The sequence below is a fragment of the Grammomys surdaster genome, unplaced genomic scaffold, assembly GCF_004785775.1.
Source record: "Grammomys surdaster isolate TR1022 unplaced genomic scaffold, NIH_TR_1.0 341, whole genome shotgun sequence".
NCBI classification, from domain to species: Eukaryota; Metazoa; Chordata; class Mammalia; order Rodentia; family Muridae; genus Grammomys; species Grammomys surdaster.
The window spans coordinates 3,082,038-3,095,984 of NW_021604760.1; the positions used below are offsets into that span (position 1 = coordinate 3,082,038).

A 13,947-nucleotide genomic window follows, 5' to 3' on the forward strand; every position below is an offset into this window, starting at 1 on the left:
TCTAATGGAGACATTTTCTGAATTGAGGTTCCCTCCTTCCTGATGACTGAAACTTGACCTGCAGTTGTGTCAAGTTGACATAAAACTAGCCAGCATAGCACTGTATATATTCAAGAAAAAATAATGGAACTCACTGTTCTTTTCATGTTTGCAAAAGCTGGAACATCTCACAACTGAAAGACAACAATACAAAAATCATCTGAACAACCCTGTAACACACAATCGTTATTCCTTAAAGACTATGAAGCTGAGGCCAGTGTAAGAACAGGAATGTGCCCAGTGGACAGTTCCTCTGCAGCATATTGGAGGGTCAGGTTTGAGTGTCTGCCACTCCAAACCCTATATGCTTCCCCACAATAAAGAGACATGACATATTCACATCAGCTAGAATTAGGAAGAAAATCTAAACATATCTGTGTCCTTTTCAAATCTCTAGCTTAGGGAAAACAGATAAAGAACACCTATCATCTGACCCTGTGTCCAAATAAGGGAGGCCAACAAGGAACTACTGTTTGATGCTCAGAGCTCGGAGAGAAGCACAGGGTTGACACCAAGCTGGCTTAGGACAAACAACAGACAATGGGTGACTGGCTGCTGGAGCTTGGGACTGGGAAAGACAATCCTGGAACTACAGTTAGGAACAGGAGGTAGTGAAGCTCTAAACCTAGACAGAGAAGCTGGAATGCCTTGAGCAGTGTTTGGGATGAGTTACTACTCAACTGTAGGAAGACTAGGAAGCCTGACCATTTAGCAGGACGGAATTATCCACCCAAGAATGACAGGGAATGGATAAGAACCGAGTTAACGGTATCTAGGGGAAGAGACCAAAAGTAATACAGGAAGACAGAGTAGTAATTTTACTCCATTTATTCATTAAAAATTCTGAATGACAGCTCTGTAACAGACACTATACTGCGCACTATGGGGTACATTAAAAGAAAAAGTAAAGACTGAATTGATACCATCAAAACCACTGAAAGTTCTGAGTATCACTGGGCTCTTTCAGTTAGGGGACACCAGACAGTGATTTCACGTGTATATTCAGTACTTAACCTCATAATAACCATGCTAAGTTTTGAGGGACAAAGAAGCCAGTCCAGAATTCAAAATCAAGAAAACACTGAGGGTCAGAGAGCTTAATCAAAACAAGCAGCATATTGAACACAGAATCCAAAGTTCCTCGAGTCAGGACACTTTGACTACTGTCAGTCTCAACACTGAGGCAAGCGGCTCAGGTTGGAACCAAAGGCATACCTGGGCTATCGTCACTTCCACAGGTAGCCCAGCCCCTTCCTTCTTTACTTCAGCCCATGAGACTGACCACTCAGCAAAAGCCCTCTGGTAAGGAGGTGTGGAAACACTCTGAGGCAATCATGCAGTGGGGGAGATAGTAGGCAAATGGTCAGTCTACAAAGACAAATTTAACACTGTATGGTTAAAACAACAAGAAAGTAGGTTAGTTCCAAGGGGAGGTAAAGCCCACCTCAGTAGGGAAGAAAGTAACCCACGTTCAAGTGCGAAGGGTCCTCGCTAACCTCTGTGTCCATGAGGCTTTGCTGTCAGAGTTTACTACACCTGTTTCCCAAATTACACTCCCTGGATGAGCTATGGTAGGGGCTCCATTTTTAATGCTATCTGGACTCTGTCAAATCTACAAACTCTCACTTCCTGGAGGTGGGACAAAGGAGTCACTTCTATTATATTATTTTTGTAGATCTCTATAGACTATTGTTGGGCTGGGATGTGTGTCAGTGGTAGTTTTCTGCAAACAAGATCCAAGTGTAAATAAATCTTATGAGATCATAAAAAAAAATGTTCTCAAAATTGAAAATGGCACTGGAACAAAAACCAGAATCTAATTTCAAAAGCACTCTTTATAATCATTTGTGTTACACTGTCTATATCAGAACAGGGAGTGGGATGTTTTGTTTTGGTTTTTAGCCACCACAGAAGTATTGTTTTACAAGTGCCCTGTGGTTATAGCATAGAAGAGGTGAAAGATCTGGGTAAATGCCTCATGCAAAGCTGATTAACAAAGATCCCATGGACATCAGTTCATTGTCACTAGCACGGGCACTGACAGCGTTAGGTGTTTAATTATATTTTGTGGAAGTGGGGAAATGATAGTTTCAGATAATTAAACTGTAGCAGAAAGTAGAAAAGGAATTATAATGTGGTATCTTCCAGGTGACCTGGCCCCTTAGTGACAGAAAACAGAAGATAACCACTCTCTACGCATGCTCTTGTTATCAGGCCTTGTACACAGCATCACTTCAAATAACTGTCAGAATAAGGATCGGAGAGGAAGGAAGCAGGATTCTAGCTGAGATGTGTCAATGTTCTGTTGAGCTGCTATAGTCCTTCATTATGTTCCACACTATCTTGTTAGAGGAAGAAACTACCTCTGAACAGTATAGGCAGAGCTACAGGTTTAGCATAAATATATAAATGATACAAAAAACTCTCTACAAATTTATAAATTCTTTAGTACCTACAATGATCAAGAGATGGGTTACAAGTTAATCAAAAATTCTTATAAGTACTGAGGATATACCCCAATGGTACAGTATTTGCCAAACATATAAGGTTTTGGGTTTTTTTTTATTTTGTTTTATTGAGACAGAATGTATGTATGTATGTATGTATGTATGTATCCATCTATCTATCTATCTACACATACATACATACATACATACATCCCTTACTGTATGGGAACTCACTATGTAGACTAGGTTGGCCTTAAAACTACAGAGAGCTATCTGCCTCTGCATCCCAAGTAGAAAACAAAACACTCCATCATGCTAGACAGATCCTATGTTTTTTCACCATCAGTACCTCATATTAACAACAACAGTAACAATACACACACACACACACACACACACACACACACACACACTCCTACTGCAATGAGTTAACGCCTGGGAAAATTAAAACGGTAATGACATCATGTTTGGGTCATTCATATGTTTATTTATTATTAATAAATAATTTTTAGAGTCAAAGACTTTTACTAAAAGATACATAGTAAAGTTAAAAAGAGCTAGTTAAAGAAATAACTACTTTTCAATTTCTATTTTGCTATATTGTACCTATTAACCTATTACAAAGTAGTTAACTTTGAGTTTCCATCTCAAAGAACCTGAGAACTTGTTAACGATGTAGACTTCAGCATGGTGCCTCGTACCCACCTTCTATGTGCCTGAAGTTTAGTCCCCACCAGACACAGCTTTCCTTGTTTCCTACAGAGTTCCTGAAAGCTCCATTAGACCAATTTTAATTACACAGCATGTTTTAAAATTATTGCTATAATTGTCTTTACTTTACACAAGAGTAAACAGACTACGGGAGTTTAACTAACAGGCACAAGGTTGCACAGAAATTAATTTTTAAACAGTGACAAAAAAAAATCTCACAAGACTTTTGAAATTAGTTCAATGGGGAAAAAACAACATGAATTTTATCATTTGTTACAATGTGATCTAAACATAATTCACTTCATTCAAACAACACTAAGCAATAATAAATACTTATATTTAGCAATTCCATCCCACGGCCTCTGAGTTCCTATGAGGTTTTCAACAGAGCTGGGAGTCCAACTCAGTTGTACACACACACCTTGAGTTTGAACACCAGCATTTGTGAAGGAAATAGCACATAAAGAGACCTCAGGTGAAGAAAGCAGCCACCAGCAAGATCTCCTTCTTGCTGCCCAGGCATTGGCGTATTCACACAGTTCTGAAGCCATGGGGTAATGACTAGAGAGTTGTGGGAAGGAACTACTGACGGGGTTAAGAACCTGACTCTATTGTTCAGACAAGAAATCTTGGGAGATCAGATCATTAGTCCAGTCTCAGTTCGGTCATAGACTAAAAAGAAATGATCTTGCCTGCTTTAACTCACAGGCTTCACAAAATGGTCCAAACACTTTCATAAGAATAAAGTTTATTGTGTTGGGGGGGGAGGAGCTGGCAGTTTTCCTAAGTGTGGTTTATGGTTCTGAGGCTTTTGCTAACAAAGACTGACAGAAAGAAGATGGGATAACCCTTCTTAAATTTCTACTTGGACGAGTATGAAACCAAGGGACTGAAAACTTTGATGGTGACATATCTTTTGAATAGTCAAAGTTTTTAATTTAAAATTACCCCAGAGACAGAGGGAACGGGTGGGTACTGTAGAGATTCTTTAGGCCAGTGACAGTGGCATGTGGGTATTTCTTTGGAAGAAGTGCTCAGGTGTCCACTGTACCTGTCAAAAGGTACATGTGAACATGCTGGGAACATGCAACAGTGAGAATGACATCTAACGCAAACTACAGGTGGTACAATGAGCATGCGGTCGAGCGGTCGAGCAGTTCATCCATGGCAGCAGGTAAGTTCCAGCAGAGGAGACTGGTGGGCAGGGGAGAGTAAGGGTAAGGGGAATTGGGAAGTTTACTGTGGGTCTAAAGGTGGTTTAAAAACAGAGTCAGGTAAATCTAGTCCCCTTATTACAGTATTACTGGAAGGAAATAAGGCAAAGCCTCATGACCTGGATTTGGTAAAGATTTCTTGAACATGATGCCAAAAGTACAGAGACAAATGGGGCTGATATAAAAATTAAATTTTCACTCATCAACAGATTGAAAAGCCACAAGCCGAATGAAGAATGTACTTGACAAGTAGTTCATATCGTGAATATACATTGAAGAACCTGTAATTCATCAACAAAACAAAACAACTCACTTTTAAAATGGGCAAAGGACATGAAGAGACACTACTCCAGGATCATATACGGCTGTCAGGATACACGTACGACCGTGCTCAGCATTGCTGGGCAGGACAGAATGAGGATGGAAACCTCAGTCAGTTATCATTTCATTTGAATGGCTGCTGTAAAAGGAATAGGTGCTGTGAGAACTCCAAGCTGGGTCCGTGCATGCGTGGCTGTTAGCAGTAAATGGTACAACGGCCGGCTGTGGAGTCAGTAAGGCAGTTTCTCAAAAACCTTACAAGTCTCACTGCCATGTGACTGAGCACTCTCAACATATATCCAAAAAATCCAAAAGCAGGTCTTGAAGAGATTCATACCTCTAATCATAGCAGGGCCTGTCACAACTGCCAAGAGATGGAAGCAGCCCAACAGTGTACCCATGAATGACTAGATAGCTAAATGGGGTGTATATACACAGGAACAGGAAATACAATGGTGTTTATCAGGAGCCAATAGGTTAGGGATGGGGGACAGGAGCAGTGCTGTTTAATAAACGTAGAGTTTCAGTTTGAGAGGATAAAATGTCCTGAAGAAAGCTGCTTTATACCACGGTAAGCAGTTGACTCCTTGGGCTCAGGGGGGTAAACAGCATTTGCCACATAGCCTGGTAACCTTAGTTCCATCCTTGGACCCCACTGTGAAAGGGGAGAACCAGCATTGCAAGGTGTCTTCTGATCTCTACACATGTGCACACACTCATTTATTCTTTCTCTCTCTCTTTCTTTCTCTCTCTCTCCCTCTCTCCCTCTCCCTCCCTCCCTCCCTCCCTCCCTCCCTCAACAAAACAAGCAGCTAACCTAAATGGTAAATTATATATATATATTCTTTCTACAATAAGAGTGCCTATTTTAATAAGTCCAGCTGTAAAGCTGTACTTGCGATTCTGTTGTGACCTAGATCGGCATTTATCTAAACAACAAGTGAGTCAGGAAGAAGAGCAGAAGCTAAACATGAAAGCTCCTTAAGGGAGGAGACATTTCTCCCACATACCTGAAAAGTCTAACAACAACAAAAAGCTCTGAACACCTGGCAGCTAGGACTCTGACAATGACACAAAACAGATACCAAAGACTGTCGTATACAGCAGCAGAAGACGTCAGCTCAGGGCTGGTGCTGTGCGTCTCTGCAAAGCATTTACGGCTGTGCTTTGGGGTTTATCGTATTTTTTTTTACAATATTTTTTCAGACACAAAGATACAACAGCTTTAATCTGATCCCACATTGAAGGCAGCTGACAGGAGGAACCAAGATAGACACTCATGCATCAGTGAGCAACTGCTATCCTTACAAGAAAAAAAGACAAAGAGGGGCTGGACCTCAGAGGAAGAAGTCAAGGGGAAAGCAGGCTAAGAAACAGCTATTTAACACCAACCTAAAATCTCTCAGGGGCAATTCTTAACTCCAATGTATAATGATAACTGAGCTACAGTTACCTCAAATAACGATCTCATGCAGTAGTTCCAGAGTCTCTCCTAGACAACAAGGAACTCAGAAGGCTGGGAGGGACCAAGAGAACAGCTCAAAAACATCATGTTCATGAGGGCAGATCTGTGTTTCAACCTAAGGCATGGATTCTTTTACAAACAGTTACCTGAAGCTCCTACAGCCAAGCTTTTTCTGCCTAGTGAGACAGTATTGACAGTCTCCCTCAGAGGACAGGCACTTGATCAGAATCAGGTCTCCAAAACACCAACTTGACAAAGAAAGTGCACAACTAACTAATCTAGGACTGTGACCTTCAGATGTTGGGGATGTGACACTATATATATTTTACCCTTCCAGAAAAGTCATCTTGGTTCAAATGTTAGTGGAATTCTACAGTGCTAGCACTACCCAGAGTCAGTCATGGATGTGCTCACAGCACAAAGCCCTTCTGCCTGGTTCGAAGGGCACCCATACATGGTGAAGGCCTGTGTCCAGCTTCTCAAGAGTGAATTCCTGAGTGTTTTGGGGGAGCTCGAGCCACCCAATCCCCTAAATCTCTAGGTCTGAAACATGAGTGCTCAGCTTCATCAACAAAGCCAAGGAAGAAGAACTTGGTGTTGGGGTTTGGATTTGGGTCCAAACGCAGCTCTGCCAGTTGCATTTGGGAACTCTGAGCTTGGATTGCTGATAGGTGTGTATAGAAACGCCCCAAAGCACATCTGACAGTGGCCCTACTTCCCTCTGGGCTTCACTCACTTTTCACAATCCTGGGCCTCGTATCTGTGGGTTATTTGTGATAATCACACCCCACAGTCTGCAGGTGGTTACACCTTCTTTTTCTCCTTACCTGGTACTCTGTTCCTGGGCTGGTGTGCTACTTAGCTTTCTCCATGTTTTTGACCCTATCTTCATGTGCTCAAAAACCGAAGTGAAATGTTCCACTGCTATGGAGGTTGATGGGCCACACTTTGAAAACTATTCTGTTCACTGGTAGGTTTAGTAACTTCTGACTTAGAATTTTTTTTAAATGCATAAAATGCATGCAGGGAGACTGAAGATAACTTCAACTCTTACTACTGGGAAAAGCAAAACCCAGAGAGCTAATCTCAGCATAACACTGCAAATTACAGACACTGTGCTCACAGGGGAAACAGTAATTAAACTCAAGAAAACAGACTGCAGATTCTCAGGGCCATGAAGAGCAGGAGGGAAGTTGCCACAGGTTCTGTTGCTATGCAATCCAGATTATCTACCTGCTACAATGTCACTTATTAAAGATCAATCAAAACAGGAAACTAAGTAACTTACAAGTTATTAAACACACAACACAGCACTTGACACAGAGGAAGAAAGCAATGAACATGAAAAGGAGATTTCAGCAGTTCCACACGCCAGAGAAGCAGTCACAATTGACACAGAAGATAGGCATTCTTTTATAGACCTATCAAAACTTTTCTCATGTCTGAAATTCCCACTTATGAGGCAGAGTGCTACAAATTCCACCTGAGCTAAACAGTGAGTTCCAGGCTGGCATGGACTACACAGTGAAATCCTGTTTCAAAACCAAAATGAGCCTGGTGGTGGTAGCTCACATCATTCGGCCCAGGACTCAGGGAGGCAGAGGTGGGTGCATCTTTACTTTTGAGGGCAGTCTGTTCTGCAGAGTGAGTTCCTGGACAGCCAGGGCTACACAGAGAAACCCTGTCTTCAAAAACAAAAACAAAAGAAAAAAGGAAACAAAGAAGCATCGTAGTGTTCCAGTTCTAGGCATCAGATGCCAATCTCTCTTAGACCTTTGTAAACTATAAGATCATTGCTTCTGAAATTGTGAGGGCTCTCATTCCCAGGATGCACCCACGTCTTTACTGGATTTGTTAAGATTCAGGGTAGCAGATACTTCAGGATACTGAGCACCTGACGAAGGCATAAGAACTACTAAGCTAAGAGCTAAAGGCAATTCAAGACACCACGAATAAAATACTAATACCTCCCATCTCAACCAGGACAAGCATGGAAATAAGAAATGACTGGAAGTACAAGCTTAACAAATTTCACCTAAATGTCCATGAAGCCACCAACTTACCCATTTCCATGTGGCTAACATCAAGAGACTTGCTACTTCTTCTTTAAATGCACTAATTTTTCAGTGAAGGGAGAGACATTTGCTGGCACTGAGAGGGAGGTCTGGCTCATACTGCTGAGCCTCAAACAGTGAAGCACACCCTTCAGCTCATGGCACGCCTCCATTGCTGTAATTTTCCCAATTCAGTCTCACTTGCTTGAATGAGAACCTTCGGTTTTAAAATGTAAAGTGCTGAAGAAAGCAATGAATGTTTTCCACGTTATGTTTTACCTTTAAGTTAAGACTAATAATGTATAAATTTATATGAGAAACTATAAAGAAAATAAAGTATATGAGGTACTTAGGAGAGTATACAGTAAACTTTTTTAAAAGGGAAAAGGTGAAATTAGAAATTGTATTTCAGTGTTCTAACACACACATAAGTGTTCACAGGCTCATTGTGTGAGCTACCACTCTGATCTCCAGTTCAGGAGATGCTTTAGCTTGCAGGAGCTGTGTGAGAAGCACCCTGCTTGGTTCAGTTTCTCTCCTTGTCCTCCTACTGGCCATGCTAACAGTCCTTCTGTGCTCTCAATGGACTTTCAGTTCTCTCTGTTCCCTCTTTCCCTTCCTTCTTCCTTTCCCCCTCACACAGTCCCCCACCCCCACCCCAGTTTCTCTGTCTCATAGCCCAGCCTGCTCTCAAAAATCACAAGAATCTTCCAAATGCTGCAGTGATAAGCATGTACACCTTTCTGGCTCACACAGACTCTAATTTAGACAGGATCATAATAGAGAGTCTGCCATGCTTAAGTTTGTTTAAGATACCCCCCCCCACACACACACACACTCCATGAAAACTAACTAAATATAATATTAACTGAGAGCATAAACAATGGACACAGTATGTGACTATGACATTAGACATACTTTGGAATTAGGGGCTAAAGAGAGTACTTACTGCTCCTGCAGAGGACCCAGATTTGGTTCCTAGCACCTAAATTAGGTAACTCACAGCCTCTTATGACTCCAGATCTAATGCCCCAACCTCCATAAGTAACTACAGGTACACGGTACACATAAACTCATGAAGGCATACACACATATGCACAATAGACAGATACATAAATACATACATAGGTAGGCAGATAGGTAGGCAGGTAGGTAGATACATAGATAGATGTAAAAAGACAGAAGGTTTTTTTTTTAATATTGAAGATAAAGCTGCTATAAAATCATGAGCAGTTAACCCTGAGCAGAAGCAATATGGATGTATAACACACAGCACACACATGTTCCACAACAGCAAACATTTGTAGTTAATCACAGTTCTAAAACTAAGTTCATATATTATTGTGATTAAATGCAAAAAATATGAAAATTCCTAATGAATGCATCCATGTAATGCAGTTTCCAGAAATGGCTATGGCTTTGAAGCATAGACAATGGCAACTTCATGGTAGTGAGGAGATTTAAATGTATTTATAATTTGGATTTATTTAAAGAAAAACAAACAAACAAAACCCAAAACCTGAGAACTAAAATACAAACACACTGAGCCAACAGCTTAAGGAGTCTGGAGAGAGGCAGCCTGATCCACCAGCTTCTAGGTTGTCCCCACAGTTTCTTCGTCAATGCAAGTTTGACAGATGACAGACAGCTGCCAGAAAGCCATTCTAACTGCATAACAGAAACAAACCCAATGAAGGCAGCTGTCCCTCTGGGGAATCTGTGACGCACATGTTTAACAACTCAAATATTTCCTGGAAACTAAATGCACAGATTGAATAGGTTATGCAGGACCCTCTCATTATAATGCCCAGAAGTGATGCTGCAGAAAAGAGCAAAGTTTATGCTCAATTATCTTGCGAGAAGAGCCAGGAGTAAGGCGTGCTTGCTTAACTAGAGACTGCTGCATATGTCCTGCTAGTGCAGGAGAAAACCTAACTTGAGTCATTCTACTGAAAATGAAAAGAAAGTCACACTGCATCAGACTCTGAGAAAACTGACCCGTAGATAAAGGTATCATGAAGACGCTTACTGGTTCTAAATATTGTACATTTTAACCAGATAAAAAGGAGCTCTGGTTCTAACATATTAATTTTTAAAAGTCGAACAGATGCTCATGCTACTGAGAGTCCCTGACTGTCAACAGAGCAATAATTTTCAGAACATACGTTTAACAAGGAAGTTGCTGGTGATGCTTGCAAAAGCTGAGCCCCCCACCCCCCAACCTAATGAATCAAAGGTGCAGGCTCAGATGATGAAGACTGAGGACCAGTCCCAATGATCAAATGCTCTTTAGGGACTATTTACAGGTTAGGAAAAGCAGCCTTCTGTGCGCTGCTCCTTAGTGATACACTGCTTTCATCTACATCCAAAATGCTGACTTCTCAGCTTTAAAATTAATCAGAATACCCTCATTCTAATGTAAATACCTTTCTCTTTTCATCACACTGAAGCCACAAATAATGCTAATAAATGCCCAGGGGATCTACTTCTCAATCATGATGCTGAAAGGCAAGCATACTGCATGCACAGAGTGTTAAGAATTTTGGTGCAGAAACTACTAACATACTCTTGACAGTCTGATAAAGTGCCTCATTTTCTAAAAACACTCTAAGGCTGACTCTAGCTAAAGGTGCTGTGAGGATTCCAGCATGCGTCCACCTTGCTCATTCCGAAGTGCCCCTACTCTCTCACTTAAGAGAGAAGCGTTAGCTTACTGCTGCTTAGATCATTAAACGATATGACATTCTGCACCAACATTAAAGCAGCATCTGACTGCATGCAGCAAGAACTGCAGCTCTGTCAGCAACAGAAGCCTTACCTGGGAAGCCCCCGTGGACCATGCTGCAGGACTGCTCCCCTCAGGGCTGCCGCATTCCTGACTAGTCGATGCTGGAAGCAGCTCCACTCTCTTCACTGACTCTGTCCTCTCTCTTCCCACGACCTTGGGCCTATATTCTTTTTTCCTCAGATTTTAGTCTTTTAAAGGGCAACCTGTCATTCTGTTCCTACCATGGGAAACAATCAATTAAGTTCATTTCAATCTCTCTCTCAAGCCAACAGTCACATCTGCCAGTAGTGAGAGCTGCCTGGAGAGGGAGGTCTGCCGGCGAGAGGCACAGATCCCTGGTTCTCCAGTCAGATCCTCGGATGCTGCAGGCTGCTGCTGGCTCTGACGCTCGGTCACCCTGCTCACATAGGGACTGCAGGCTGCAGGCTGTGACACCAGCCGCTCTGCGCACACAGGAAAGATAGCTCTATTTCAGAGCAGGAGGCAATACAAACACAACTATTTATTTTGTGGCCAACTTCAATTGATGCCATGTTAATGTCCCATTTTCCTGTTGAGAAGCAGTGCTTTGGGGAACAGTATCTTTCCCATGCATATTAAAGGCAGCTATGGATTTAAACCTGCCCCCAGTTCAGAGTAGTCACCAACATTTCTCTTCCTTACTGGTTCCAGCACAGAAGCAGGTTTGTCACAAAGTAATCAGACCAAACTATAATGCATTAATTATAACTCATTAGTTATAATTAAATAATATAAATACAAGTTAGCTTCGGGAGGAAAACTTAAATGGGAATAGAAACTGTTAAAAAAAAAAAAAAACTAAAGTCACTTCACCTACCCTACCTTGCCCAGCCCAGGCCAGAACACCTAATCTACATATGGCAAACTGCAAAAATATCTGTCATTTACATTACAATTCAAATCTGTCAATCACTTCAGTGTTGACTAACCTTTCTGTGAACTATAGATAAAATACTCATTTTTGTGATTATTGCTTCATAAGGCAAATGGTAAAAAAGTCAAGAACACACAAATGAAGCTCAAAGCTATTTAATAATACCGTTTCAAAATGTATGCATCTATTAAATTCACCTGAACTATAGCAGGGGCTGGAGCTTAGAACATTTTCACAGCTCAGGAAAGCTAAAATAGGAAACCAGTATTACTAGCTTCTAATCATATAGCTAGGATACAAATATTACTTATTTCACTTAGTTATAAATAGATAAAGTCCATAAAAGAACAATTAACAATATAAGACATAAGGAAAATCATTCTATAAAACTAAAAAATTTAATCTTCACAAGTATTCTTATATTTTGTATTATCAAAAATAAAAAGGATTTATTTAGCAAAAGCTGGCAGGTGCAACTCATGCTGCCTGCTATTGGCAGTGAGCATTCTCAAAGCTACATGCATGGTTAGTAGTCACTAACTGCTGACTATACTGACATCTATTGGTGAGGCAGAGATCAATGACAGTCCACAGGGCACCACAAGAGGTCTTTCTTGTATGGCTACACAAAAGACCTCTCTGTTCACCATGTGTTTGCTCTGCTTTAAAAATAGAGGCGAGCACTGGGTGCAGAGCTTAAAAGTGACACCTGAGTCATCAGTACCCCGTTTTGTGATTTGGGGCAAATTAATGACTCTTGGTCTTAGGATTCTCAGCCACAACACTGGATAAACCTCAGGTGCACTTTACAACACTGAAATACCCCACCCCCCCATTAGAAAAGACAAGTGACTTTCTTTCCCTTCTTTAGAGTGGCATGCTGTTTGATTTCCACTCCTCCTTTAATGGTGACTGGATTACAACTTCAACTATCCCTTACATGGATAACATTTAATTTAATTCAAATCTTAAATTATGATGTATCTGTATTAAGTACAACTGTACATAACAAATACAGAAGTCAGTAATTTAAATACATTCAAAGAATTGTACTGGCTTGAATGGGGAGTGTCCCCCATAGGCTCAGGTATTGGTTCTTAGGTAGTGGTGCTGTCTGAGGAGGTTATAGAACCTTTGCTGGAGGGAGCCAGGGACTGAGGGCAGGCTTTGAGAATTTATAGCCACACCAGACATTGGGCTCATGCTCTCTGATGAATGCCCCATGCCCTCTTTCTGGTTATCCGCTCTCTTCCTTTGGAAGCAAAAGCCAAACACACTGTTTCTTTCCTAAGTAGTCTTTGTTCATTACAATGTATCAATTTTAGAACAAGCCTCAAAATTCCAGGAAGCCCAATGGCAGTTCAGCCCCACCCCTAGAACACTTCCATGTGTAAGATTAGCCCTTCAAGTCCCAACCAGTGACAACTGAATCCCTATTTCTACTGAGTCCAGTGGACACTTGGCAATGGCTGGAGCCATGGTCACATGTAAAGTGGGTAGGTAGGAAGACACTGCTGCCATCTAACCACATCTAGCCCATGGAGACTTGAGGTCTTGATATGTATCTTCCCATGCAGACAGCCCTACAACAGTCACTTAGCCAAGACAGTGGCACATGACACAGCTCTACACAGAATGGACAACTGCCAATCAGAGCAGTGGAAGGTAGAGTTCTCTACTCTTTTTCCAAAATTGCCTGCCATTTCATTTACAAGTCAAAAGAATTTCAAGTTCTCATACTAACCAACAGTATATTTCATTTAGGATTTGGATTAAAAATCACATTATTCTTCTGGACTGCTTTAGAGACCCAAAGCCCAAGTGTGAGGTAAACACACAGACACTGGATACCCCAGCCGTTTTACACTCCTGACTGCAGTGTCCCCATGGTTTCTAGTTTTTCTCTTATTAGGAAATGTATAATCTTTTCTAAGTGGACAATACTGACAAGGGGTGTGTGTTTGTATGTGTGTGTGTGTGTGTGTGTGTGTGTGTGTGTGTGTGTGTGTGTGT

The 13,947-nt window shown here is 41.3% G+C and overlaps 1 protein-coding gene across 2 annotated transcripts in view; it reads right to left on the minus strand.

The window, feature by feature from the left end:
• Positions 1-13,947, minus strand: part of Patj (PATJ crumbs cell polarity complex component) — a 299,188-nt gene that overhangs the window by 146,751 nt on the left and 138,490 nt on the right. The window contains exon 1 of one of the 2 annotated variants that reach the window (XM_028778759.1): positions 11,070-11,456. The exons of the other annotated variant lie outside the window; for it this stretch is intronic. Within the exon in view, the coding sequence (XP_028634592.1) occupies positions 11,070-11,091 (22 nt within the window). The 5' untranslated portion in view covers positions 11,092-11,456. Of the gene's footprint in view, positions 1-11,069; positions 11,457-13,947 lie in introns of those variants that run through there. 2 annotated transcript variants of the gene reach the window in all.